Source organism: Hyperoodon ampullatus (genome assembly GCF_949752795.1).
Source record: "Hyperoodon ampullatus genome assembly, chromosome: 1".
NCBI lineage: Eukaryota > Metazoa > Chordata > Mammalia > Artiodactyla > Ziphiidae > Hyperoodon > Hyperoodon ampullatus.
The window spans coordinates 13,406,068-13,431,646 of record NC_136914.1 but is presented as its reverse complement, the minus strand read 5'-3'; the positions used below and the strand labels follow the sequence as shown (position 1 = coordinate 13,431,646).

The window sequence follows — 25,579 nt, the reverse complement described above, 5'->3', positions numbered from 1 at the left end:
GCGGCATGTGGGATCTTCCCGGACCGGGGCACGAACCTGTGTCCCCTGCATCGGCAGGCGGACTCTCAACCACTGCGCCACCAGGGAAGCCCACCAAGTTTTTAAGGTTAAGAAAAATGTATCTTCAAAGAGATTTCCACGATGCCTGTGAATACTGGAGCTCTCATCCTTCTGTGGAGATTTTTATGGCTCCAAAGCTTATAATAATATACCTCACAGGAGACCCAACAGACTTTGGTAAAATAAAATTGAAAGGGGAAAACATTCTGTAAAATATAAGCATATATGGACTCATTATGATACACCCAGCCACACACAGAAAACACACATATGAAGAATAAAGTAGCAAAGTGTCTATGATTTATCTAGTCCTATGATTGCAACTAGTAAAAATTAACATCACATTTTGGAAATCATTCACTTTCCCCTCTTCCCCGTAGGAATTATTCTTGGGCTCTGGGTATCCCTGTACCCTTCCTTGATCAGAAAGCAGTTATTTGCTTTTGATTTACTTCTTTCATAGTTGCTCCATTGTTTTTTCGCTTGTCGGACACAGAGACAGAGTTTGCCATCCCAGCAATCTCACTGTTGTTCCACTGGTTCAAGATAACCACCTCCTATCAAAGGATTCTTTTTAGACTTGCCTTTCCAGTTTTTCTATTTGATCTCAATGGCAGCTCTGTGTTATCTGTGCTAACACTCTCCCCATTGGAGCTGATAATCAACTGTAAACATATTTTTGGTCCAAACTTTGATCATTGCCATCAAATGACTTATGAAACTTCCTTATGTTTAAGACACAGCATTCTGTACTATACAAAAATTAGTAAAAACGGAGAGAGAGAGAGAGATCCTGTCCTTGAGAAACAAGATCAGGAAAACATAATAGACACAACCAAAGTAAGTTCTGGTTATTTCATCACAGAAACACATATTTTAAAAATTAGAGAGCAATCCAGAAGGTCCAATACATGATGAAGAGAAGTTCCAGAAAGTGGAAAAGGAGAAAAGGGAGGGGAGAAATGATCAAAGAAATAATAACAAGAACATAACTCAGAGAAGAGTTGAAAGCTTATAATGGTGGAAATTTTAGTAATATTTTCATTGTCACTATTTTAGCTGATTTTCATACGAATTAAGAGAAGATCGTAAGGAATGACAGGGGATGTGGAGAGAGAAAGGAAAAGAGAGTGAAGTGTGGGGAGAAGGGGGTTGAACTATCTCCTAGAGGAGGGATTCACAACTCATATATGTAAATGAATAGAAAGTAATGGTATCACCTCAATCCTCCTGGAAAATTGGATAACTAAGGATTTTTTGAAAAAAAATTAGTAGAATGTAAACATTTAAAAAATAAGGTATTTTCCTTCCTTAAAAACATTTTTTTCCTAGTGGTAGAATTAAACATACATGTATGATGGAACATTAAAAAAACTAAGTAAAGTATAAAGAGGATTTCTCAAAAAGATACATGTACCACAATGTTCACTGCAGCACTATTTACAATAGCCAGGACATGGAAGCAATCTAAATGTCCATCAACAGATGAATGGATAAAGAAGATGTGGCACATATATACAGTGGAATACTACTCAGCCATAAAAAGGAATGAAACTGAGTTATTTGTAATGAGGTGGATGGACCTAGAGTCTGTCATACAGAGTGAAGTGAGTCAGAAAGAGAAAAACAAATAGCGTATGCTAAAGCATATATACAGAATCTAAAGAAACGGCACTAATGAACCTAGTGGCAGGACAGGAATAAAGACGCAGACATAGAGAACGGACTTGAGGACACAGAGCGGGGAAAGGGAAGCTGGGATGAAGTGAGAGAGTAGCACTGACATATATACACTACCAAATGTAAAATGGATGGCTAGTGGGAAGCTGCGGCATAGCACAGGGAGATCAGCTGGGCGTTTTGTGACCACCTGGAGGGGTGGGATAGGGAGGGTGGGAGGGAGGCTCAAGAGGGAGGGGATATGGGGATATATGTATACATATAGCTCATTCACTTTGTTGTACAGAAGAAACTAACACAACATTGTAAATTAATTATACTCCAATTAAGATGAAAAGAAAAACACAATAAATACTCAAATAAATGAAAGAAAAGTATAAAGAGGAAAATGGTAATTGCTCATAATTTTATCAACCAGAAATACCATTCTTAATATTTTAGTTATTCAGTATTTTTCTATACCTATTAAAAAACACAATTTGGATTGTGACATACAAGCTGTTATTTGATCTGCTCATTTCACTCATACTTGGAGCATTTCCATGTGATTAATCATTCATTAATAGCATGATTTTCATGTATATTTTTCATTTTTCCAAAATGCTTATTTTGGTCCTAATTTTCACAATCATAAGTAAAACCATGAGCATAACCTTTGTACATAAATCTTTGTTCAATTCTCTAATTATAAGAAATAATATGTGAATTCTGAGAAGTGGAACTACCAGATAAAACATATTCAAAATTTTGAAATAAGTTGTGTTTTTTTTTTTCTCTATTTTTGGCTCCCTCTTCCTCAAAGCCTCCAGGAACAAAGTGAATTTCTATTTGTTCCTGAGAGAAATGGTGTTTGCTGCAAATGTCCCAAAAAACGTCTGTATAAGAAAATTATCTTGAAATAAATGTTCTAGTGTTATCGGCTTCAGTGCTCGAGTTACTCATTAAAACTAAGCGTTCATCATGGTCCTTGTGGCCAAGAAAGAGTAAAGTGAATTTTCACTAGCAACAGCAGAAAACAAATTTGAACTATACCTATGTATAATTATACTTTATGTCTTGCCTGTAATTCATGCTTGTATTTGTGCAATGTACTCGCGTAGAGTGTAATTAACTATTCCAAGAGCTGTGTCAATACTTCTCCACAATCAGTTAAAAGCATGAAATAAATGGTATGTTTGCAGAAAGACAGTCACATGTTTATATATGTATGTCGAAGCTTGTTTCAAACAGTAGTGAGTTAATAATTTCATTAAAAAGCATGCTTTGCTTGATGGTTCTTTATGAGGTTAAGAAATGATTATTCTAATAAGGAAGGTCCTGTTCATCCTGAAAGCACCTCGTGAGATGGAAGGAGGAGAAAAGGAGCTCACAGATTTAATCTAGAAAACCATCACTTTCGTTTCTTCATCACTTGACTGAGCGCTTTCTCAGTGACCTCTGCAGCTCAAGGCTTTGGTTACTCATAGCCAGGCAAGCGTAAGGACCTGAAATAAGCACCTTTAAAATTCATGTTCCAGCAAAGACAGGAGCTTCGTCCCAAGCTGGCAAATTTCAAAAGACATTTAATTGAGGGTGGGGAGAGAGGCTGGCTTACGTTGCACCCACATGTCTGCAGAGTTGAAACCACTGGTCTGGTCTGGAGGAAGGACTCTAGCATAGCTGGTGTGAAAAACAGCGGATGTAGAAGCACAAGATGCCTTAAGATTAAGAGCAGACCATTCTGACAGCCTGCCATCTCATAAACCTCTGGGCTACAACAAACATCCTTGTGTATTGCCTATATTTTTGCCTGCTTCAGAACTTAATATTGAAATGTATAAAATGCTGCCTTTTTCCAATGGTATATAGAGTTTTAATGAAACCAAGATAAGACATAAAAGTTCCCATTTCAATGATGTTTTTCTACCAGCGACTGATTGCCGTTGATGTCAACCAAGCTATAGTTTTATTTCTCCAGGCAGAATTTCTCTAGAGCCGGTCAGCATGTGCAGACAAGAAACCACTACGAGGTTTTGGGGTTGGAAGGGCTGTGAAGGACAAGCATCAAGCCACAGAGCTCAGGCCTCTGCAGGCCAGCACCACCTCCAGCCCTGCAGCCTCCATCAGGCTTGGGGAGGTGGGTGGGGGGCTGGGGGAAGGCGCACACATGGAGATGCACATGCAAACAGTGCCTGGTGATGCAAGATCTGCCTGCCTTTCTTCCCAGCGCTTCCAACACATCCCACTGTGGATGCCTATCCAAGCACTAGTCTGGACCTGTTTGCACAAGGGCCCCTAAAGCAAAGACTTTCCTGCAAAGTCTCCAACTGCAATGCAAATGTGGGCATCGGGGCGGACTGAGGCGCAGAATTGTGCCTACACAACTGACAGCAGTTGGCAGTGAAATGATGGCTCATGAATTCACCCATGTTGGGGTAAGATCAGTAGAGCCGCGGATTTCCCTTCGCGCCCTGCCAGGCAGATGATGTGTTAAATTAAAGGAGGGCTGGCTGCTTGCTACACTGGTCAGGGCGAGGAGAGCCCATGCTTGTCAATGCGAGTCCACTCCCCAATGGTTGCCACTTATTTTTACCATGGATCCCTGAGAGCCCTACACCCCGATACCAGGATGTCATGAAGAAAGACAGTGGGAAAGAGGAGACTTTAACACAGCACTAAGAGACGGTCATCATCAAATTCTCCCGAATCAGAGCTGAACGAATTGGAGAGGTTTTACTAAACTCTCAAGTCACGAGGCTGAAACAGCTTCTAACGGTGCTAGTACATCAACAAATGTTAAAACGTTACACGGTCCTACCAAAATCTATCCTCCACTTCCCTTTGCAAACACAGAAAACTCTCCCACCTTTGAACATCAAGAATCCAAATTTCCATGGCTCATAATTCAGTGAGACAGGCCAAGGTTGTTCAGAACCTTCTCAGACGGTTGTAGAGATCCCTAAACGCTCTGGCCTTCCCGCCATCCCCAGTCCTGGACCGCATGACCCGGGAGAGAAGCTACAGGAGGAGAATCATGTTCTGTCATGGGACCTCGACAGCCTGCTTCCTTCCTAGTGAGCATGTTAGGTCATTTTCACTTTCTTATCTGCTGTCCAGAATAAAAGAAGTTCGATTCCCAGGCATTCAAATACAGGAAAGTATACTGCGCCGCCTTTCCCCATCTCTTAGGAAAAAGAGGAAAAAACCTCCAACAAACGTATAAACTACATGAGGATATGTAAGAAGGATTCCCACAGGTGATTAACCCCCTGCCACTGAAGCACGGGGAGCACCGCACGTCGACGGTCTGCAACGCACGCCGATGGTCTGCAACGCACGCCGACGGTCTGCAACGCACACCGAGAGCACCTTCAAGCGCGTCCCACTTTCACACTTACCGGACCATGGGATGGAAGCGCCGGGTAAGCCATGGGCTGATTCATCACTCCCTTCTGCTTGATGAGAAGCATGCGTTTCTGGTCCTCACTCAGGTGTGCCCTGGGGGCCTGGAGCTGCGGCTGCGGCTGCGGGGGTTGCTGCTGGATGTAGGGCATCAGGGGGTTTTTGCCGGGGTTGGCCATCGGGGGCGTCATCCTCTGACTCAAGTCTGCATTAAAATGGGTCAGAGGCTTAGTGTTGCCGTAAGTAAGAATACTGTGCTGTTTGTTTGAGGAGTTTGTACCCAGGTTATGTGGCTGCTGATTGATCATATTCATGTGATTCTGAGGGAGGTAGTTATTCATTGTTGTCTTCTGCAGGTTGTTGGCCATGGGAGGCACTATAGGATTTTGGTTGTTAAAGGCTTGGGGGTACATCATTGGGCTATTTGGTTTTTCCGCGGTGAAAGCTGCTCCATAGGGACTGGATGGAGGCCCTAAAGGAGACCAACTTGCAGTCTGATTCGAGTGCTGCTGCTGCTTCTGCTGCAGGAGTTTGGCCCTTTGCTGTTGCTGGGCCGCCATCTGCTTGAGCTGCTCGGCCGGAGACAGCTCAGAGCCGGGCACAGCACCAGGCCCCGACCCTGCACCAGCCACTGGCACGGCGGCCGGATTAAGGAGATAACCATTTCCAGGCCGAGGTGGAGCCTGGCCTGGAGTGTGGGCTTGGTTTGGAGTTTGAGGGGACTGCACAGCACAGTTTGCTGGGGAGCTGGCAGGGTTGGGGGCCGCAGGAGTGCTGGCCACGGAAGGTAAACTGGTGGCCGTGGAGACAGTAGAAAAGGGAGGACCAGAAGAAGAAGGCCGGGCCTGGGGAGAGCCCATGGAGACGTGTGCAAAAGGCGAGTGAGACGGGTCACTCTTGGCGCCGGAGCTCTCCTGGGAGACAGGGGTCTCCGTGGCCGGCTGCGAGAACTCTGGTTCCTTCTTCTCTTCGAAGTCTTCATTGAACAGGTCCTGTATGTCATCCTCAGGAACTGTGTTGGCCAGTTCATCTATTAATTCTTGCCACTCCTGATCATTCAGGTTAATGTCTGAGAACAGCTTGTTCTGATTCGAAAGAGATGTTTCTGATGTGTCTATGCAAGTAGGGTCATCTAGAGGTTCTTGTTTGAGGTCCTTGCTCTGCAAGATGGTGAAGCTGTCCTCCAGGTCACTGCAACCATTCACAGGAATTTTAAGTTCTGGGAGTCTCCCATTCTTACTCAGATCTTCCAGAAGCCCAGGAGTGTGAGTCCCACTATTCTGCAAGGGCAAAGAAGGCTTCAGGTCAAGTTGGTGAAGAGGAGAAGCTGAAGGCAGTGGCATGTTGTTGGGCAAATTGTTGATGGCTTCCATCCCTGTAGGAATGTCCTTTCGTATTCGCTTGCTAGTTGGAGAAAAACTCCCATCACAAGCACCATTCTGCTGGTCTCCATTAAGTGGTGATCGGGCTCCTTCCAACTTCCTTTTCACAGTCTCTTGGAGCTGGAAAAGAAACAGGAAAGAGAATGACTACATCTCCAAGTCATGGTTTACTTACTCATTAAGCATGGCGGTATGCATCGCGACTAACTCATTTTTAAACGGTTTAGAACACATCAGAAAGATGTTATACTTCCAATTTCAAAATTGGCCAGGCTTCAATTCAAATTCTATGGGAAAAGGTTTTGCCCAAAAGCAGAGCTCACATGGCTAAGAGATAGAAAGCAAACTAAAGACTGGAGGGTGGAACAAAAGAAAAGAAAGAGTTAAGGCAATAATTCTCCTATTGGGAAGCATCGTCTTATTATTATTTTTCAAATGAATGCTACGTGTGAGACTTGGCCCAAAATGTGTCATGCTCTATAAAGGTGCTAAAACCTATCTTAAGTTCTTGTCACATCTGACTTGAGAACGTTAAGGAATTAAATCAACAATACTTTAAAGAACACTGAAAATCCTCCAAGATTACGGAATTTAACACATTTACTGAATAACACAGAAATGAAGATTAATGGTTAACATAACCAGAAACTTCGTTTTGGTTCTTATTTTACTTGACCTCCCAGCACTTCGTGACATAGTAGCCTGCCCTGTTCTAAAAGTATGCTTCCATGGGTTTCCATGACACCACACTTTTCTGGATTTCCTCCATTCTCTCCATCTGTGCTTTCTCAGTCTCTTATGTATTCTTCTTTCGCTCTCCTAAGTGCTGGGATTCTTCATTGTTTGGTCTTAAGCTTCCTTCTGCTTCCAAGGCACAGTACATGTCGTTTTCTTTTCTTGGAACATACTTCTCCCCCATGCCCTGGTAATAGCTACTCATCTTCCAGGTTGTAGCTTAGACTTCACTTCCTCTAGGAAACCTTCTCTCACATCCCTTCACCCCAACTACAATAGGTACCTCCTTTGACCCACCTGCACTGGGTTGGAAATCCTGGAATACGTTTTTCCAAGCAACCTCTACTTCCCCATCATAGCTTCTACCATACTTTGGGGCAATTGCTTAAGTGTCTGTTTAGTGAGCTCCAAGAAGAAGGGCTACGGCTGACTTGCTTACTGTGTATCTGTGGGGCTGCAGGTAGGGTTCAGTTCACGTTCATAGCAGTGGTTAACAGTGGCAAAAATGAATGATTCTATTGTTTCATTCACAGGGGCTGAGGGAGGTGAGCTTGGATCAGAGCAGGAGACAACTCCATTGACATTAAAGAATGCTTGACTTTGAGCTTCTACATTCCTGGTAATGGAATCTCTCACCCTGGAGAGTATTGTGTCCATTTAACTGGACTCCTTTGAAAAGCCCGGGGGAAACGCTTGGTGGATGATGACAAAGGGAAGGCAAACTGGGTTAGACAGAGGTTTCAGTAACTTTGCAGAGCTGAAGGCACAAGGCAGGGTGACCTGGGGAAGGAGGGAAGAGGCATAAGAGCCCCACTTGGGCACTCTCCTATCCTTGCCAGAGGGGCTGCGTATCACAGGAGCAAGGGGCGAGAGCGGCAGGCTCCCCTCTGACACCCCACTCACACATGGAACTGGGAAGGCTCCCCGGGCGCCACCTGTAGAATAAAACTCTTCCGTAGACAATCTGGGGGATTCTAAGAAGTGCTACTTTATTGCCTTTCTCTCATAAGTAGAGAATTCCATTTTAAAAGGAAACAAAAGAGGTTCTTAAGTAAAAATCCAGTCTAACCCTTGCTCCTAAACTTTCTATTTTTAATCACCAAACATTCTGTAGTTGCTTGGCAGGTGTCCTGAATTTCTGAAAACAAGGTCCCAACTGGGACACACTGGGATTTGACTTCAAACAAGATCTGGCTCAATCCATCATCTTAGGTAGAACCTGCTAGAAAATTACGTTATTTATTGAACAAACCAGGAAACCGTGGTTCTGATCGTAGATATGGCAGATACTTGAATGTAGCTCCAACACAGTGGCAAGTTCAGATATGACAGCTTCAGGGTCTAAAGGAAGTAAAGCTCCGCGCCCTCGGCACCTCCTGCAGGGATGTTAACCTTAAAAAAACAGGCACTTGGAGGGGGAAGATGGCGGAAGAGTAAGACGCGGAGATCACCTTCCTCCCCACAGATACACCTGCAATTCACCTACATGTATAACAACTACAGAACACCTACTGAACGCTGGCAGAAGACCTCACACCCCCCAAAAGGCAAGAAACTCCCCACGTACCTGGGTAAGGCAAAAGAAAAAAGAAAAACCAGAGACAACAGGATAGGGACGGAACCTGCGCCAGTGGGAGGGAGGAAGGAGGAAAGGTTTCCACACACTAGAAGCCCCTTTGCGGGCGGAGACTGCGGGTGGCGGAGGGGGAAAGCTTCGGAGTAGCGGAGGAGAGCGCAGCAAAAGGGGTGCGGAGGGCAACGCAGAGAGATTTCCGCACAGAGGATCGGTGCCGACCGGCACTCACCAGCCCGAGAGGCTTGTCTGCTCGGCCGCCGGGGCGGGCGGGGCTGGGAGCTGAGGCTCGGGCTTCGGTTGCAGCGCAGGGAGAGAACTGGGGTTGGCGGCGTGAACACAGCCTGCAGGGGTTAGTGCGCCACAGCTAGCCGGGAGGGAGTCCAGGAAAAAGTCTGGACCTGCCGAAGAGGCAAGAGACTTTTTCTTCCCTCTTTGTTTCCTGGTGCGCGAGGAGAGGGGATTAAGAGCGCTACTTAAAGGAGCTCCAGAGACGGGCGCGAGCCTTGGCTAAAAGCGCGGACTCCAGAGGCGGGCGCGGCTAAAAGCACAGACCCGAGACGGGCGTGGAACGCTGGGGCTGCTGCTGCCGCCGCCAAGAGGCCTGTGTGCGAGCACAGGTCACTGTCCACACTTACCTTCCGGGGGGCCTGTACAGCCCGCCACTGCCAGGGTCCCGGGATCCAGAGACGGCTTCCCGGGGAGAGCGCACGGCGTGCCTCGGGCTGGTGCAACGTCACGCCGGCCTCTGACGCCGCAGGCTCGCCCCGCCCTCCGTGCCCCTCCCACCCCGCGGCCGGAGTGAGCCGGAGCCTCCTAAGCGGCTGCTCCTTTAACCCCGTCCTGTCTGAGCAAAGAACAGACGCCCTCCAGCGATCTACACGTAGAGGCGGGGCCAAATCCAAAACTGAGACCCAGGAGCTGTGAGAATAAAGAAGAGAAAGGGAAATCTCTCCCAGCAGTCTCAGAAGCAGCGGATTAAAGCTCCACAATCAACTTGATGTACCCTGCATCTGTGGAATACATGAATAGACAATGAATCATCCCAAATTGAGGAGGTGGACTTTGAGAACAAGATTTATGATTTTTTCCCCTTTTCCTCTTTTTGTGAGTGTGTATGTGTATGCTTCTGTGTGAGATTTTGTCAGTATAGCTTTGCTTCCACCATTTGTCCTAGTGTTCTATCCGTCCGTTTTTTTAAAATTTTTTTCTTAATAATTACTTTTTAATAACTTTATTTTATTTTACTTTATCTTCTTTCTTTCTTTCCTTCCTTCCTTCCTTCCTTCCTTCCTTCCCTCCTTTATAGAACGAATCATCCCAAATTGAGGAGGTGGACTTTGAGAGCAAGATTTATGATTTTTTTTCCCCTTTTCCTCTTTTTGTGAATGCGTATGTGTATGCTTCTGTGTGAGATTTTGTCTGTATAGCTTTGCTTCCACCATTTGTCCCAGGGTTCTATCCGTCCTTTTTTTTTAATAATTATTTTTTCTTTTAATAACTTTATTATATTTTATCATACTTTATTCTATTTTACTTTATCTTCTCTTTCTTTTTTCCTACCTTCCCTCCTTCCTCCCTCCCTCCCTCCCTCCATTCTTTCTTTCTTTCTACTTCTACTAATTCTTTCTTTCTACTTTTTCTCCCTTTTATTCTGAGCCTTGTGGATGAAAGGCTCTTGGTGCTGCAGCCAGGAGTCAGTGCTGTGCCACAGAGGTGGGAGACCCAACTTCAGGACACTGGTCCACAAGAGACCTCCCAGCTCCACATAATATCCAATGGCGAAAATCTCCCAGAGATCTCCATCTCAACACCAGCACCCAGCTTCACTCAACGACCAGCAAGCTACAGTGCTAGACACCCTATGCCAAACAACTAGCAAGACAGGAACGCAACCCCACCCATTAGCAGAGAGGCTGCCTAAAATCATAAAAAGTCCACAGACACCCCAAAACACACCACCAGACGTGGACCTGTCCACCAGAAAGACAAGATCCAGCCTCATCCACCAGAACACAGGCACTAGTCCCCTCCACCAGGAAGCCTACACAACCCACTGAAACAACCTTAGCCACTGGGGACAGACACCAAAAACAACGGGAACTATGAACCTGCAGCCTGCAAAAAGGAGACCCCAAACACAGTAAGATAAGCAAAATGAGAAGATAGAAAGACACACAGCAGGTGAAGGAGCAAGATAAAAACCCACCAGACCTAACAAATGAAGAGGACATAGGCAGTCTACCTGAAAAAGAATTCAGAATAATGATAGTAAAGATGATCCAAAATCTTGGAAATAGAATAGACAAAATGCAAGAAACAGTTAACAAGGACCTAGAAGAACTAAAGATGAATCAATCAACGATGAGCAACACAATAAATGAAATTAAAAATACTCTAGAAGGTATCAATAGCAGAATAACTGAGGCAAAAGAACGGATAATTGACCTGGAAGATAAAGTACTGGAAATAACTGCTACAGAGCAGAATAAAGAAAAAAGAATGAAAAGAACTGAGGACAGTCTCAGAGACCTCTGGGGCAACATTAAACACACCAACATTCGAATTATAAGGGTTCCAGAAGAAGAAGAGAAAAAGAAAGGGACTGAGAAAATATTTGAAGAGATTATAGTTGAAAACTTCCCTAATATGGGAAAGGAAACAGTTAATCAAGTCCAGGAGGCACAGAGAGTCCCATACAGAATAAATCCAAGGAGAAATACGCCAAGACACATATTAGTCAAACTGTCAAAAATTAAACACAATGAAAACATATTAAAAGCAGCAAGGGAAAAACAACAAATAACACACAAGGGAATCCCCATAAGGTTAACAGCTGATCTTTCAGCAGAAACTCTACAAGCCAGAAGGGGCTGGCAGGACATATTTAAAGTGATGAAGGAGAAAAACCTGCAACCAAGATTACTCTACCCAGCAAGGATCTCATTCACATTTGATGGAGAAATTAAAACCTTTACAGGCAAGCAAAAGCTGAGAGAGTTCAGCACCACCAAACCAGCTTTACAACAAATGCTAAAGGAACTTCTCTAGGCGAGAAACACAACAGAAGGAAAATATCTACAATAATGAACACAAAACAATTAAGAAAATGGGAATCGGAACAACATATCGATAATTACCTTAAATGTAAATGGACTAAACGCTCCCACCAAAAGACTGGCTGAATGGATACAAAAACAAGACCCATATATATGCTGTCTACAAGAGACCCACTTCAGACCTAGAGACACATACAGACTGAAAGTAAGGGGATGGAAAAAGATATTCCATGCAAATGGAAATCAGAAGAAAGCTGGAGTAGCAATTCTCATATCAGACAAAATAGACTTTAAAATAAAGACTATTAGAAGAGACAAAGAAGGACACTACATAATGATCAAGGGATCAATCCAAGAAGAAGATATAACAATTGTAAATATTTATGCACCCAACATAGGAGCACCTCAATACATAAGGCAAATACTAGCAGCCATAAAAGGGGAAATCGACAGTAACACATTCATAGTAGGGGACTTCAAACCCCACTTTCACCAATGGACAGATCATCCAAAATGAAAATAAATAAGGAAACACAAGCTTTAAATGATACATTAAACAAGATGGACTTAATTGATATTTATAGGACATTCCATCCAAAAACAACAGAATACACATTTTTCTCAAGTGCTCATGGAACATTCTCCAGGATAGATCATATCTTGGGTCACAAATCAAGCCTTGGTAAATTTAAGAAAATTGAAATTGTATCAAGTATCTTTTCCAACCACAATGCTATGAGACTAGATATCAATTACAGGAAAAGATCTGTAAAAAATACAAACACATGGAGGCTAAACAATACACTACTTAATAAAGAAGTGATCACTGAAGAAATCAAAGAGGAAATCAAAAAATACCTAGAAACAAATGACAATGGAGACACGAAGACCCAAAACCTATGGGATGCAGCAAAAGCAGTTCAAAGAGGGAAGTTTATAGCAATACAATCCCACCTTAAGAAACAGGAAACATCTCGAGTAAACAACCTGACCTGGCACCTAAAGCAATTAGAGAAGGAAGAACAAAAAAACCCCAAAGTTAGCAGAAGGAAAGAAATCATAAAAATCATATCAGAAATAAATGAAAAAGAAATGAAGGAAATGATAGCAAAGATCAATAAAACTAAAAGCTGGTTCTTTGAGAAGATAAACAAAATTGATAAACCATTAGCCAGACTCATCAAGAAAAAAAGGGAGAAGACTCAAATCAATAGAATTAGAAATGAAAAAGGAGAAGTAACAACTGACACTGCAGAAATACAAAAGATCATGAGAGATTACTACAAGCAATTCTATGCCAATAAAATGGACAACCTGGAAGAAATGGATAAATTCTTAGAAATGCACAACCTGCCAAGACTGAACCAGGAAGAAATAGAAAATATGAACAGTCCAATCACAGGCACTGAAATTGAAACTGTGATTAAAAATCTTCCAACAAACAAAAGCCCAGGACCAGAGGGCTTCACAGGCAAATTCTATCAAACATTTAGAGAAGAGCTAACACCTATCCTTCTCAAACTCTTCCAAAATATAGCAGAGGGAGGAATACTCCCAAACTCGTTCTATGAGGCCACCAGCACCCTGATACCAAAACCAGACAAGGATGTCACAAAGAAAGAAAACTACAGGCCAATATCACTGATGAACATAGATGCAAAAATCCTCAACAAAATACTAGCAAACAGAATCCAACAGCACATTAAAAGGATCATACACCATGACCAAGTTGGGTTTATTCCAGGAATGTAAGGATTCTTCAATATACGCAAATCAATCAACGTGATACACCATATTAACAAATTGAAGGAGAAAAACCATATGATCATCTCAATAGATGCAGAGAAAGCTTTCGACAAAATTCAACACCCATTTATGATAAAAACCCTGCAGAAAGTAGGCATAGAGGGAACTTTCCTCAACATAATAAAGGCCATATATGACAAACCCACAGCCAACATCGTCCTCAGTGGTGAAAAACTGAAACCATTTCCACTAAGATCATGATCAAGACAAGGCTGCTCACTCTCACCACTCTTATTCAACATAGTTTTGGAAGTTTTAGCCACAGCAATCAGAGAAGAAAAGGAAATAAAAGGAATCCAAATCGGAAAAGAAGAAGTAAAGCTGTCACTGTTTGCAGATGACATGATACTATACATAGAGAATCCTAAAGATGCTACCAGAAAACTAGTAGACCTAATCAATGAATTTGGTAAAGTAGCAGGATACAAAATTAATGCACAGAAATCTCTGGCATTCCTGTACACTAATGATGAAAAATCTGAAAGTGAAATCAAGAAAACACTCCCATTTACCACTGCAAGAAAAAGAATAAAATATCTAGGAATAAACCTACCTAAGGAGACAAAAGACCTGTATGTAAAAAATTGTAAGACACTAATGAAAGAAATTAAAGATGATACAAATAGATGGAGAGATATACCATGTTCCTGGATTGGAAGAATCAATATTGTGAAAATGACTCTACTACCCAAAGCAATCTACAGATTCAATGCAATCCCTATCAAACTACCACTGGCATTTTTCATAGAACTAGAATAAAAAATTGCACAATTTGTTTGGAAACACAAAAGACCCTGAATAGCCAAAGCAATCTTGAGAACGAAAAACGGAGCTGGAGGAATCAGGCTCCCTGACTTCCGACTATACTACAAAGCTACAGTAATCAAGACAGTATGGTACTGGCACAAAAACAGAAAGACAGATCAATGGAACAGGATAGAAAGCCCAGAGATAAACCCACACACATATGGTCAACTTATCTTTGATAAAGGAGGCAGGAATGTACAGTGGAGAAAGGACAGCCTCTTCAATAAGTGGTGCTGGAAAAACTGGACAGGTAGATTTAAAAGTATGAGATTAGGTCACTCCCTAACACCATACACAAAAATAAGCTCAAAATGGATTAAAGACCTAAATGTAAGGCCAAAAACTATCAAAATCTTAGAGGAAAACATAGGCAGAACACTCTATGACATAAATCACAGCAAGATCCTTTTTGACCCACATCCTAGAGAAATGGAAATAAAAACAAAAATAAACAAATGGGACCTAATGAAACTTCAAAGCTTTTGCACAGCAAAGGAAACCATAAACAAGACCAAAAGACAACCCTCAGATTGGGAGAAAATATTTGCAAATGAAGCAACTGACAAAGGATTAATCTCCAAAATTTATAAGCAGCTCATGCAGCTCAATAGCAAAAAAACAAACAACCCAATCCAAAAATGGACAGAAGACCTAAATAGACATTTCTCCAAAGAAGATATACAGATTGCTAACAAACACATGAAAGAATGCTCAACATCATTAATCATTAGAGAAATCCTAATCAAAACTACAATGAGATATCATCTCACACCAGTCAGAATGGCCATCATCAAAAAATCTAGAAACAATAAATGCTGGAGAGGGTGTGGAGAAAAGGGAACACTCTTGCACTGTTGGTGGGAATGTAAATTGATACAGCCACTATGGAGAACAGTATGGAGGTTCCTTAAAAAACTAAAAATAGAACTACCATATGACCCAGCAATCCCACTACTAGGCATATACCCTGAGAAAACCATAATTCAAAAAGAGACATGTACCAAAATGTTCATTGCAGCTCTATTCACAATAGCCCGGAGCTGGAAACAACCTAAGTGTCCATCATCGGATGAATGGATAAAGAAGATGTGGCACATATATACAATGGAATATTACTCAGCCATAAAAAGAAACGAAACTGAGCTATTTGTAATGAGGTGGATAGACCTAGAGTCTGTCATACAGAGTGAAGTAAGTCAGAAAGAGAAAGACAAATACCGTATGCTAACACATATATATGGAATTAAAAAAAAAAAATGTCATGAAGAACCTAGGGGTAAAACGGGAATAAAGACACAGACCTACTTGAGAATGGACTTGAGGATATGGGGAAGGGGAAGGGTAAGCTGTGACAAAGGGAAAGAGAGGCATGGACATATATACACTACCAAACGTAAGGTAGATAGATAGTGGGAAGCAGCCGCAGAGCACAGGGAGATCAGCTCGGTGCTTTGTGACCGCCTGGAGGGTTGGGATGGGGAGGGTGGGAGGGAGGGAGATGCATGAGGGAGGGGATGTGGGAACAGATGTATATGTATGACTGATTCACTTTGTTATAAAGCAGAAATTTAAAAAAAATAAAAAATAAAAAATAAAAAACAAAAAGAGTCATGTACCAAAATGTCATTGCAGCTCTATTTACAATAGCCAGGACATGGAAGCAACCTAAGTGTCCATCATCAGATGAATGGATAAAGAAGATGTGGCACATATATACAATGGAATATATTCAGCCATAAGAAGAAACGAAATTGAGTTATTTGTAGTGAGGTGGATAGACCTAGAGTCTGTCATACAGAGTGAAGTAAGTCAGAAAGAGAAAGACAAATACCGTATGCTAACACATATATATGGAATTTTTTTTAAAAATGTCATGAAGAACCTAGGGGTAAAACGGGAATAAAGACACAGACCTACTTGAGAATGGACTTGAGGATATGGGGAGGGGGAAGGGTAAGCTGTGACAAAGCGAGAGAGAGGCATGGACATATATACACTACCAAACGTAAGGTAGTGGGAAGCTAGTGGGATAGCTAGTGGGAAGCAGCCGCATAGCACAGGGAGATCAGCTCGGTGCTTTGTGACCGCCTGGAGGGGTGGGATAGGGAGGTGGGAGGGAGGGAGACGCAAGAGGGAAGGGATATGGGAACAGATGTATATGTATAACTGATTCACTTTGTTATAAAGCAGAAACTAATACAACATTGTGAAGCAATTATACTCCAATAAAGTTGTAAAAAACAAAAACAAAAAAACAGGCACTTGTCTTAAAAATGAACCTGACTTTATTTTTAAAACTACAGGTCCATGATTCTGTTCTAGGCCATGAAATGGATGGGGCAGGATGGAGAAATAAAGGCAAATGTTCTGTTTGTTCTGCTGGAAAACAGTGGTGGCTGAGACCATGGAGACAGACAGGTCTGGCTGGGAACACCAAGCCACACCTCTTATCAGCAGAGCAGGCCAAGGTGGGTGAGTCAGAACAGGGCAGTAGCACAGGGAGACCAGCTTGGTGCTTTGTGACCACCTAGAGGGGTGGGATAGGGAGGGTGGGAGGGAGATGCAAGAGGGAGGAGATATGGGGATATATGTATACATATAGCTGATTCACTTTGTTATACAGCAGAAACTAACACACCACTGTAAAGCAATTATACTCCAGTAAAGATGTTAAAAAAAAAAAAAAAGAATAGTAACACAGAACAGTAATAGTAACAGTAACACAGAAACAGCCCTACTGGCCCTGGAGTTAGAAAGCTTGGCTTCAAACCCAAGAACCTCTACCTAAGAGTTAATACATATAAATATTGTCTGGTACTTCATAAATGTTAGCTGCGATACCCTCCATTAGAAAGTGAGTTACATGAAGGTAGGGATTTTTCTGCTTTATTCCACTACTGGGCCCCTACTGTATTTATTATCAAAGTAGATAATAAATACATGTTGAATGAATGAATCCTGGAAAACTTATTTAAACTCTCCTAAGCTTTGGATGCCTTATCTGTAAAATGGGTTAATAATATCTAACTCCTATAGTTACTGTGAGGATGAACTTAAATGAAATAATAGGGAAAGCACTTAGCTTCATGTCTGGTATCGTGTAAGCACCCACTAAGCCTTAGCTATTACTATTTTAAAAACACAATTAGGGCCTCCCTGGTGGCGCAGTGGTTGAGAGTCCGCCTGCCGATGCAGGGGATACGGGTTCGTGCCCCGGTCTGGGAGGATCCCATATGCCGCGGAGCGGCTGGGCCCGTGAGCCATGGCCGCTGAGCCTGCGCATCCGGAGCCTGTGCTCCGCAACGGGAGAGGCCACAACAGTGAGAGGCCCGCGTACCGCAAAAAAAAAAAAAAAAAAAAAAAAAAAAACACAATTAAATTTTTTAAAAATGCAGTGATATCAATAGTCACAACTGCAGCTGAGATAGATTAGTTCCTGGATCTCTAAATACAAATAGGTAAAATGATAATACTTCTGTTCCCTAGCCTGCAAAAGCCTAACGTTTTCCAAGCACCTTGTATAGCTTTTTAAATATGAACAACAAAAGATCAAATTTGCAATTCAAGCCTGAGTCCAAGTGCTAATGTATTTGTGTCCTAGATTGTAGAACAGCACTGGATGGTTGAGGCTCAAATCAAATACATTTCCAGGATGCAACCTGAATGGAGCTACTGAGTATTTCCTTTTCCTTCAGGGCCTAGAGTTCTCCATTGCTGGCCCCTTTAACCCAAATCTTGACATTTATTTCCTGTACCAGCATTGGAAATATAAGAAAGGCATCATGGAAGATACACTGAAACCATGTTATAGTTTTTAGTTGTATCCAAAATAGCAGAGCCATCTAAGCATCCCTCTTGTGTCTCATCATCCTTTGCTAGTCTAGCTCTCGCCTCATTCTCTCTTGGGAGATAGACGGAGAGTGGGCAGGAGGAGATAGGGCCTGTGGGCTGAGGAACTTGCAAGCACTCTGCTCAGTGAGCATGAGAACGGGAAATGTCCTGGGGGCTCCCCATCCCCGCAAGGATTCAGGCCAGGGTCTCATCCTGAACAGCCTTATCTCAGGAAGTCCCTGGCCCTTCTGCCTCCCAAAGCTGGAAGCCTCCTTAGTACAGTCTGTGCTCTTGTGGAAGAATCACAGGAACTCTTGACCGAGCTTCAGCTTCCTTGTTCCGGTATTCTTGTATTATTACCTATACACGTTTTCTCCCATTAAGGGACGCTGCGGTGCCAGGAGCTGAAGCTGCTGTTCATCCCCTGCCTAGTACAATGGGGGCTGCTCTCATGTGTCAGTTACTCTAAGGGAAACCATTCCTCCTCCACAGTGGCTCCAGCACGAGTCTCTCGCCTACAGTGTGGCTTGATGGCTTGTGTTTCTGTCAAACTGTGTGTGTGTGTGTGTGAGAGAGAGAGAGAAACAGAGAGACAGAGAGAGAAACTTAGAGGCAGGGAGATACAGAATGGGTTTGGGAGTGGTGATATGACACCCAGACCAGTAGTAATAAGAATAGCTGTGTCTTTGGGGTTATAAAGCACTTTTACATAGGATCGTATATTATCCTCATAGCAAATCTTTGGGGCAGGTCATGTGCTGGTCTGATGGTTCAACAGAGAAAAGGGCAGTGTTTTGGAGGAGGTGGAATGGGGAAGGTGGATGACAAGGAGGAACATGGCTAAGATAGCTAGGCCTCTGCTGACATTCCCAGCAGATTCTAACGGGTCCCCTGGGCCAGTGTGTCCATGATGAAGATATTCTTTCTTCCTTTAGACTCTTAGCAGTGCTAGTAAGTTAAAAACAAAACAAAACAAAACTCTCATTGACTTGTCCCAGACTTTGGATGAAATTGGGGAGGATCAGGGAGCTTGGGAATAAAAATGGTGATCCTACTATTAAAATAATGAAGATTTTAGGATAGAAGATATTGGGGGTAACTATCAGATTCCTGTCTCTTACTCCTAATGATTCTAAAAGGTGGGTAGGATTTATTAGAACCACTTACAGAGGAGAAACTTTAGGTACAGTGAGATTAAACACTGTGTCCCAGATTACAGAGCTGGGGGTTGGGGGGAAAGGCGGGTGCTCAACCCGGATTCAAATTCAGACTCAGGTGTGACTGCATGGCCCACACTCCTGATTCATGCAGGCGGTGAAGCACAGTCGTGCCTTCATCAATGGCCCTGGGCTCCCATGCTAATCGTGATAAAGTTCTTTCAGACTGTTTTCAGGACTCATCCTTGCTTGATTCCACCCTCTCCCCACCATCCCCAACCAGTTACACCTTGAGGACTATCTGTTCTTATCCTTAACGATTTTTATTCTCATCTTCCACCCCCAATGCCACTACCTTGGTTCAGGTCATCAACACTGCTCTCATGATTTCTGTAGCAGCTCTTGACTAGCCTCTCTGCTCCAGTCTTGCCTCTTCTCTAACCGATTCTCTGTGTTGTGGCTGTGGTTTTCTTTATAAAATGTGGACCCAGGGCTTCCCTGGTGGCACAGTGGTTGAGAGTCTGCCTGACGATGCAGGGGACACGGGTTCGTGCCCCGGTCCAGGAAGATCCCACATGCCGCGGAGCGGCTGGGCCCGTGAGCCATGGCCGCTGAGGCTGCGCGTCCGGAGCCTGTGCTCCGCAACGGGAGAGGCCACAACAGTGAGAGGCCCGCGTACCGCAAAAAAAAAAAAAATTAAAAAAATGTGGACCCATTCTTCACTTGCAGCTCCTCTGGAGCTGTCTGCTGTCGTCAGCATCATCTAAGTCTCACACACCGGCCCTCCACAACTTGATCCTGACTCCCTGCTTACGTCTCCAGTCTCAGCTGTCACCTCCAACCTTTTTCCCCTCCACTGGCCCTCCAACACCAAGCAACCCTAAACCTTCAGGTATACTTAATGATTTGCCATAGTCGGGATGCATGGTGTTTGTTCTCTGGCTCTCCGAGTCTTTGTATGTGTTATATACTCTCACCCAACTTCCTCACCCGACCAATTCTATCCGTCCATCACCATTCAGTTTAGACATTACGTTCTGTACAGTCTCTCTTGACAGCCCCTCCCCGCACCTTCAAATCTTGGAGACCCTCTGTGTGCTCCCACGGCATCCTTGAACACATCACACCATAACAGCTTGCCTTTTCCTTCATAAGATTGTACGAATGAATGAAAACTAAAAAGATTTCTCAAATAACCACACTCAGTTTGTGTAACAAGATCCCTAAAGCAGGCATTTGAAAATGTTGGCCTGTATGGTGTTTTAATGACAATTGAATAAATGTACAATTTATTTTGATTATTTTAAAATGCTGGAGATGGCTCATAGACTGTCCCTTCCTTAAGATTTTTGAGGGCTCTAAGGGTCCAGGAAACCTATGCTGAGAACAACTCAAGAGCCTATGAAGAGCATCATGGAAAGGAAAAGTGAACCTGAAACCCAGAGACTTTGTATAACATTACCAAGGTCAAGCGTTTTGACACGGATGTGAACTCAAAATGCTGGATGTTTTCATAGTTGAATTGTAAATTTCCTTACAAAGGTTTCAAGTGGTTTTCACCTGCCAAAGCACCCCCTCCAACCAAAAGTGTGAGTGAACTTCCTTCACCAAATATTAGAGACACAAGTATTTCCCAAGAATTAAAGACCCATTGGAATCTCAGCCTGCAGATGCTATAACTAAGTTAGAGGCTCCAAGATAATATTTTGGTCATTCTGATCTGCTCTGGTCAAACCAGAAGATGATTTGGTTTAACCACATCAATTTTCATTTGGTTATTTTCTTCTCATTCTACCAGCAGATAATAAGCATATGAACACACAGATAAATTTGACTTGCTTATTTAATGTATTTGATGAGTGACCCAGAATATTCATGTGTTAGATATTTTAATTAGTAGAATATGAATAGATTTAAGCGTCCTTAGATTTAAGCGTCCTTAGAAAGGATCTTTGGAGGTTTATTTAGAGGTTCAATCTTCTAGACCAGTGATTATCCGACTTTAAAGTGACTTGAGAGGCTGTTAAAAATGCAGGTTTCTTGGTACCACTTCCTCAGTTTGATTTAGTCGCCCAAGGTAGGGCCCAGATTGGGACACAGGTTGGCAGCACAGGCATCTAAAGAAATATAATAAAAACCTCTGATTTCTCTAAGGTAGTTGGTCTAGCGCCCCCAGTTTTTAGAAATTCTGATCTAGAAGAACAATTCTGTCAGAGTCCTGAAATTCTGAAGTTGTTTGTTTGATTAAAAAAATATACACACACACAAACCCAATGTCAATATCAAATGTTCCTGAGTTGATTGGTGATACTCTGGGACAGCTCATCAACAGGACTAAGAAACAAAGCTCTAAATGGAGATATTTCGAAGCACAGAGGATCTTGAATACTGCAGGAGCTTGCTGGATTTCTACAAGACTTTGCATGAAAACGTTTATTTTTTATATTTTCACTCCTCATGAACTGAGGGTGTGCTGTATGCCTGTGTGCCAGGTGCAAAGGAATGGATTCATTCCCCAAAACAGAGACCACACCAGAAAGTGAACACATGTCAGCTGTATATTGACAAAAGTTGAGTATGTTTGTTTAAAGGGGATCTACATGAAGGGTAGAACAACACAAACAAGAAAGAGATCTCTTCTCACAGCTCCTGAAATACACCTTGTCAGCCTTATATACTCCTAAGATCATTTTAGAGAGAAAACAACTTTATTACATAATAAAAGTCATATGAATTTAAATACACACATACACACACACACACACACACAATTTCCCTGAGAGCCAAGAGTTTAAAACCTCTGCTTGTGACCATCCCAGGATAGATACAGCTTCTCTGGACCTAGTCAGTAGGAAATGACGGGTCCCCGGAGGGTATGTCAGTTAAAAACCTCTGTTCTTGGGACTCCCCTGGTGGTCCAGTGGTTAGGACTCAGCGCTTTCACAGCCGTGGCCCCAGGTTCAATCCCTGGTCAGGGAACTAAGATCCCACAAGCCTCGTGTCAGGGCCAAAAAAAAAACCCAAAAAACAACTCTCTTCTGAAATGCTCCAGGAAGAAAAGGATCATCGCAGAAGGGGCCTTGCCCTCCTGGAAAGCATCTGAGGCCTCAGCTACAGAGGCCCAAGGGAATGCTGGGGTACTGCTGAACCCCCAGCACAAGGGGACAGGACCTTGAGTTTATTTTTATAAATGACCATGATCTTTTTCCTTTTTGCTATGAGCCAGATTTAAAACTCTATTCCTAAGCAGTTTTAGGTATGTACACACAAGAGTGGTCATACCTCTGTTCAGTGTTTGGAACATGGATGCCCACCCAATTCCAGCTGCGAGCTGCCAAGATAAGAGATTCTTTAAAAGCATTTTAAATCTTTTGTGCATGGCTGAATTTTTAGGTACGCTTTTATCCTTCAGTTATGCCTAAATTGGACCAACTTTATCCATAACAACACATTGAGAATGGATCATAAAACAACAGGAGCAGTGGCGATCAAGGCCCTTGACACTGAGAAACACTAAATCCCAAGATCTCCTCAAATCTCCATATTTCCAAATACATGAATGTTCATAGAGGCTCTTGGCTTTCTCTCAGTTGAATGAATAAAGTATATTTTCATCACAAGTCACATGAATTTTGTGTACTCTTTATATCTGAAGTAATGAGGTTTTTCACAAGCTCCATACCTGTAGTCCAAACTGGGGTTTCAATGAATTTATTAGCTACTCATTAAAACCGAGACTGTGATCTCTGCAAATGCCAAGGTTATATGACTTTCAAATCTCCTCACATAGTTATCAGTAGAAAGCTCTAAACTTCGAAGTTTTTATTAGACACTTTGGTTCACTGCTTACTAAATATTTCAAGATTGGCATTTAATATTGTAATTGGCTGAGAGCTTTTAATGTACCAGACATCAAGCTAAATGCTTTACCTGTATTACCTTGGTTAATCCTCACAATGCCCCTATGACGAATGAGGAATGGGCTCAGAGAGGATGGTCATTTGTCCCAGGACACACAGCAGAGCCTTACTTGGGTCCATCTGCCTCTCAAATCTGCGTTCTCACCTACTGTGCTATTCTGCATCTGATGACTCCTGATCAAACATGAGCAAACCTTGCTTAGAAATTCTGGGAAAGTGTTTTAGACACCTGTGTCGTGACGGCCTTAGGAGGATGTGTTCATGTTTTTGAGTCAGAGCTGCCTGATTCACAGAAAAGTGTGGTGTTCCTCTACAAGGAAGGATGTTACTCTGTAAATTTAGCATGTGTTTGAGAAGTGATGATAGCTGAAAACTTCAGGAGGCAGCAGATGTGTGCATCCCGGTGGCAGCTTCCTTTATTCAGTAGCTTTCTGTAGGAGAAACTCCGCTGAGATCTGCAGTTGCCAGTTGCCATCAGAATACTACAATCTGAACACTGAACTGCTCTGTCTTTTCAGATACATAAACATACACACACGCACACGCACACACACGACACTACATTTTTTTTAAGGACAAGAAACAATTTCCTTAGGAATATCTCCTACTAGAAGTCACGCATACTTTACCTACTCAAACACGCCTGTATGTGCGACCTTGTATTACAATCTGAAATTCCTAATGGCATTTTACTTAGAGCTGTAAAGAAATGACAGCGAAGGAGGTCAGGGAAGAAGAAGGGAAAACCATAGGGAGGAAGAGGGCAAATGAAAAGATCAGATCCTATCTACATCCTTCACAGCTGGAGACTTACACCGACAGCACAGACCAAAGAACAGGTATACTGGAAAGAAGCATGAGGTTTCAATCTGTTTATTTTCTGGGAGGAGGGAGGCGGGAGGAGAAATACTTCAGGGAGGCCGAGTACTTTTCTCTCCCTTGGGTAGGAATCAAGAATATTTTTATTTCACTGTTTACTCGACACATCCCTTCTTTTTCAACGAGAAATTCTCCTTTTTGTTTTTAGCCCTTTCCAGGAGTGCCTCCATGGCACTGAAGTCCCACACCAGTTTAGGGGATGCAAATAGCTCACTGCGCCTGGTCCTGACACAGCTGTTGAATAAAATCCCAGCACTTGCTATCTCCCTTTGGAAACAAAAGTATCGAAATAAGATCTCCTAGTCTATAAAAAGCCTCTTGTTTCCCTCAGAGAGGCAGGGAAACTGCTCTTCCTCGGGCAGTTGAAATTCACAGAAAGCAAAGGTAAGAGCTACCCTCCTGGAAGAGAATTCTCCATCTCTCTCTCCCTTTCACACAAGCGCAAACATATGCACGCGCGCGCGCACACACACACGCGCGCGCGCACACACACACACACTCACACACACACACACCATCTTAGTGAGCAAACAGGACATTTTTCTTATTTCTGGATGGCATCTGACCCCCACACCTCCATTTCTTAGCAGGTTTTTACCCCAAAGCTGAAAGCTAAGGGACTTGCCTGCATTTGCCAGCAAAGGGATCGCCGTTATTTACATCTTTGGAGTAACTTTGTTCACAAATAGGAAACAAGGCTGGAGGAGAGGATTTTTGTCTCTAGGATGAATCCTCCGTGGGTGACGAGGCCCACGTGTAGAGAGGCGCTTTCTCACATTCAGGCAAACACGGGTATGATTTAACTGGCTCCGAGAATGTTCCAGTGGGCAGAGGCAGGCAGGGCACCACGCACTCAACCCATAAACAGCTGGGCTCCGAAAACTGTCGGCTGAGCTTTCATCTGTGGGGAGAAGCTGCTCGGCTTCAGCCCACCAGCTGAAATTCATTTTTCAAAAGAAATTAGACGGAGGTACTGTTGTTATAGCAACAGTCAAAGTCACGTACACAGCCTCTTCCCCACAGCCTCACTATGGCCAGTGATTTCAGTTACGCACAGGGAGTGACCGAGGCTGAGCCCGGGTGGACCCTTTCTTTGCCCTTTAAGGAGTGGAAGCCTAGATCTCCTATGTCTAATCTGAAGCTAGAAGACCAGATTCTCAAGGTCCACAGAGTTCTCCCAGTCCTGAAAGTCGACGAGCAGAGAAGCTCAGAGAAAAACCTTTGCATCTGATGTTTTCATCTCTTGGGTAGGAACTGGACACGTGACCACTGAATTTCCTGGGGTTAACCACGTACTAGCGGTTTCAGA

The 25,579-nt window shown here is 43.1% G+C and overlaps 1 protein-coding gene across 1 annotated transcript in view; it reads right to left on the bottom strand.

Annotated features, from left to right (window-relative positions):
* MAML3 (mastermind like transcriptional coactivator 3) overlaps nucleotides 1-25,579 on the bottom strand; it is a gene marked incomplete at both ends in the record, with an annotated part of 434,127 nt that overhangs the window by 175,894 nt on the left and 232,654 nt on the right. The window contains one exon of the mRNA XM_079701944.1: nucleotides 5,118-6,623. Coding sequence (XP_079558070.1) covers nucleotides 5,118-6,623 — 1,506 coding nt within the window. The remainder of the gene's footprint in view (nucleotides 1-5,117; nucleotides 6,624-25,579) is intronic.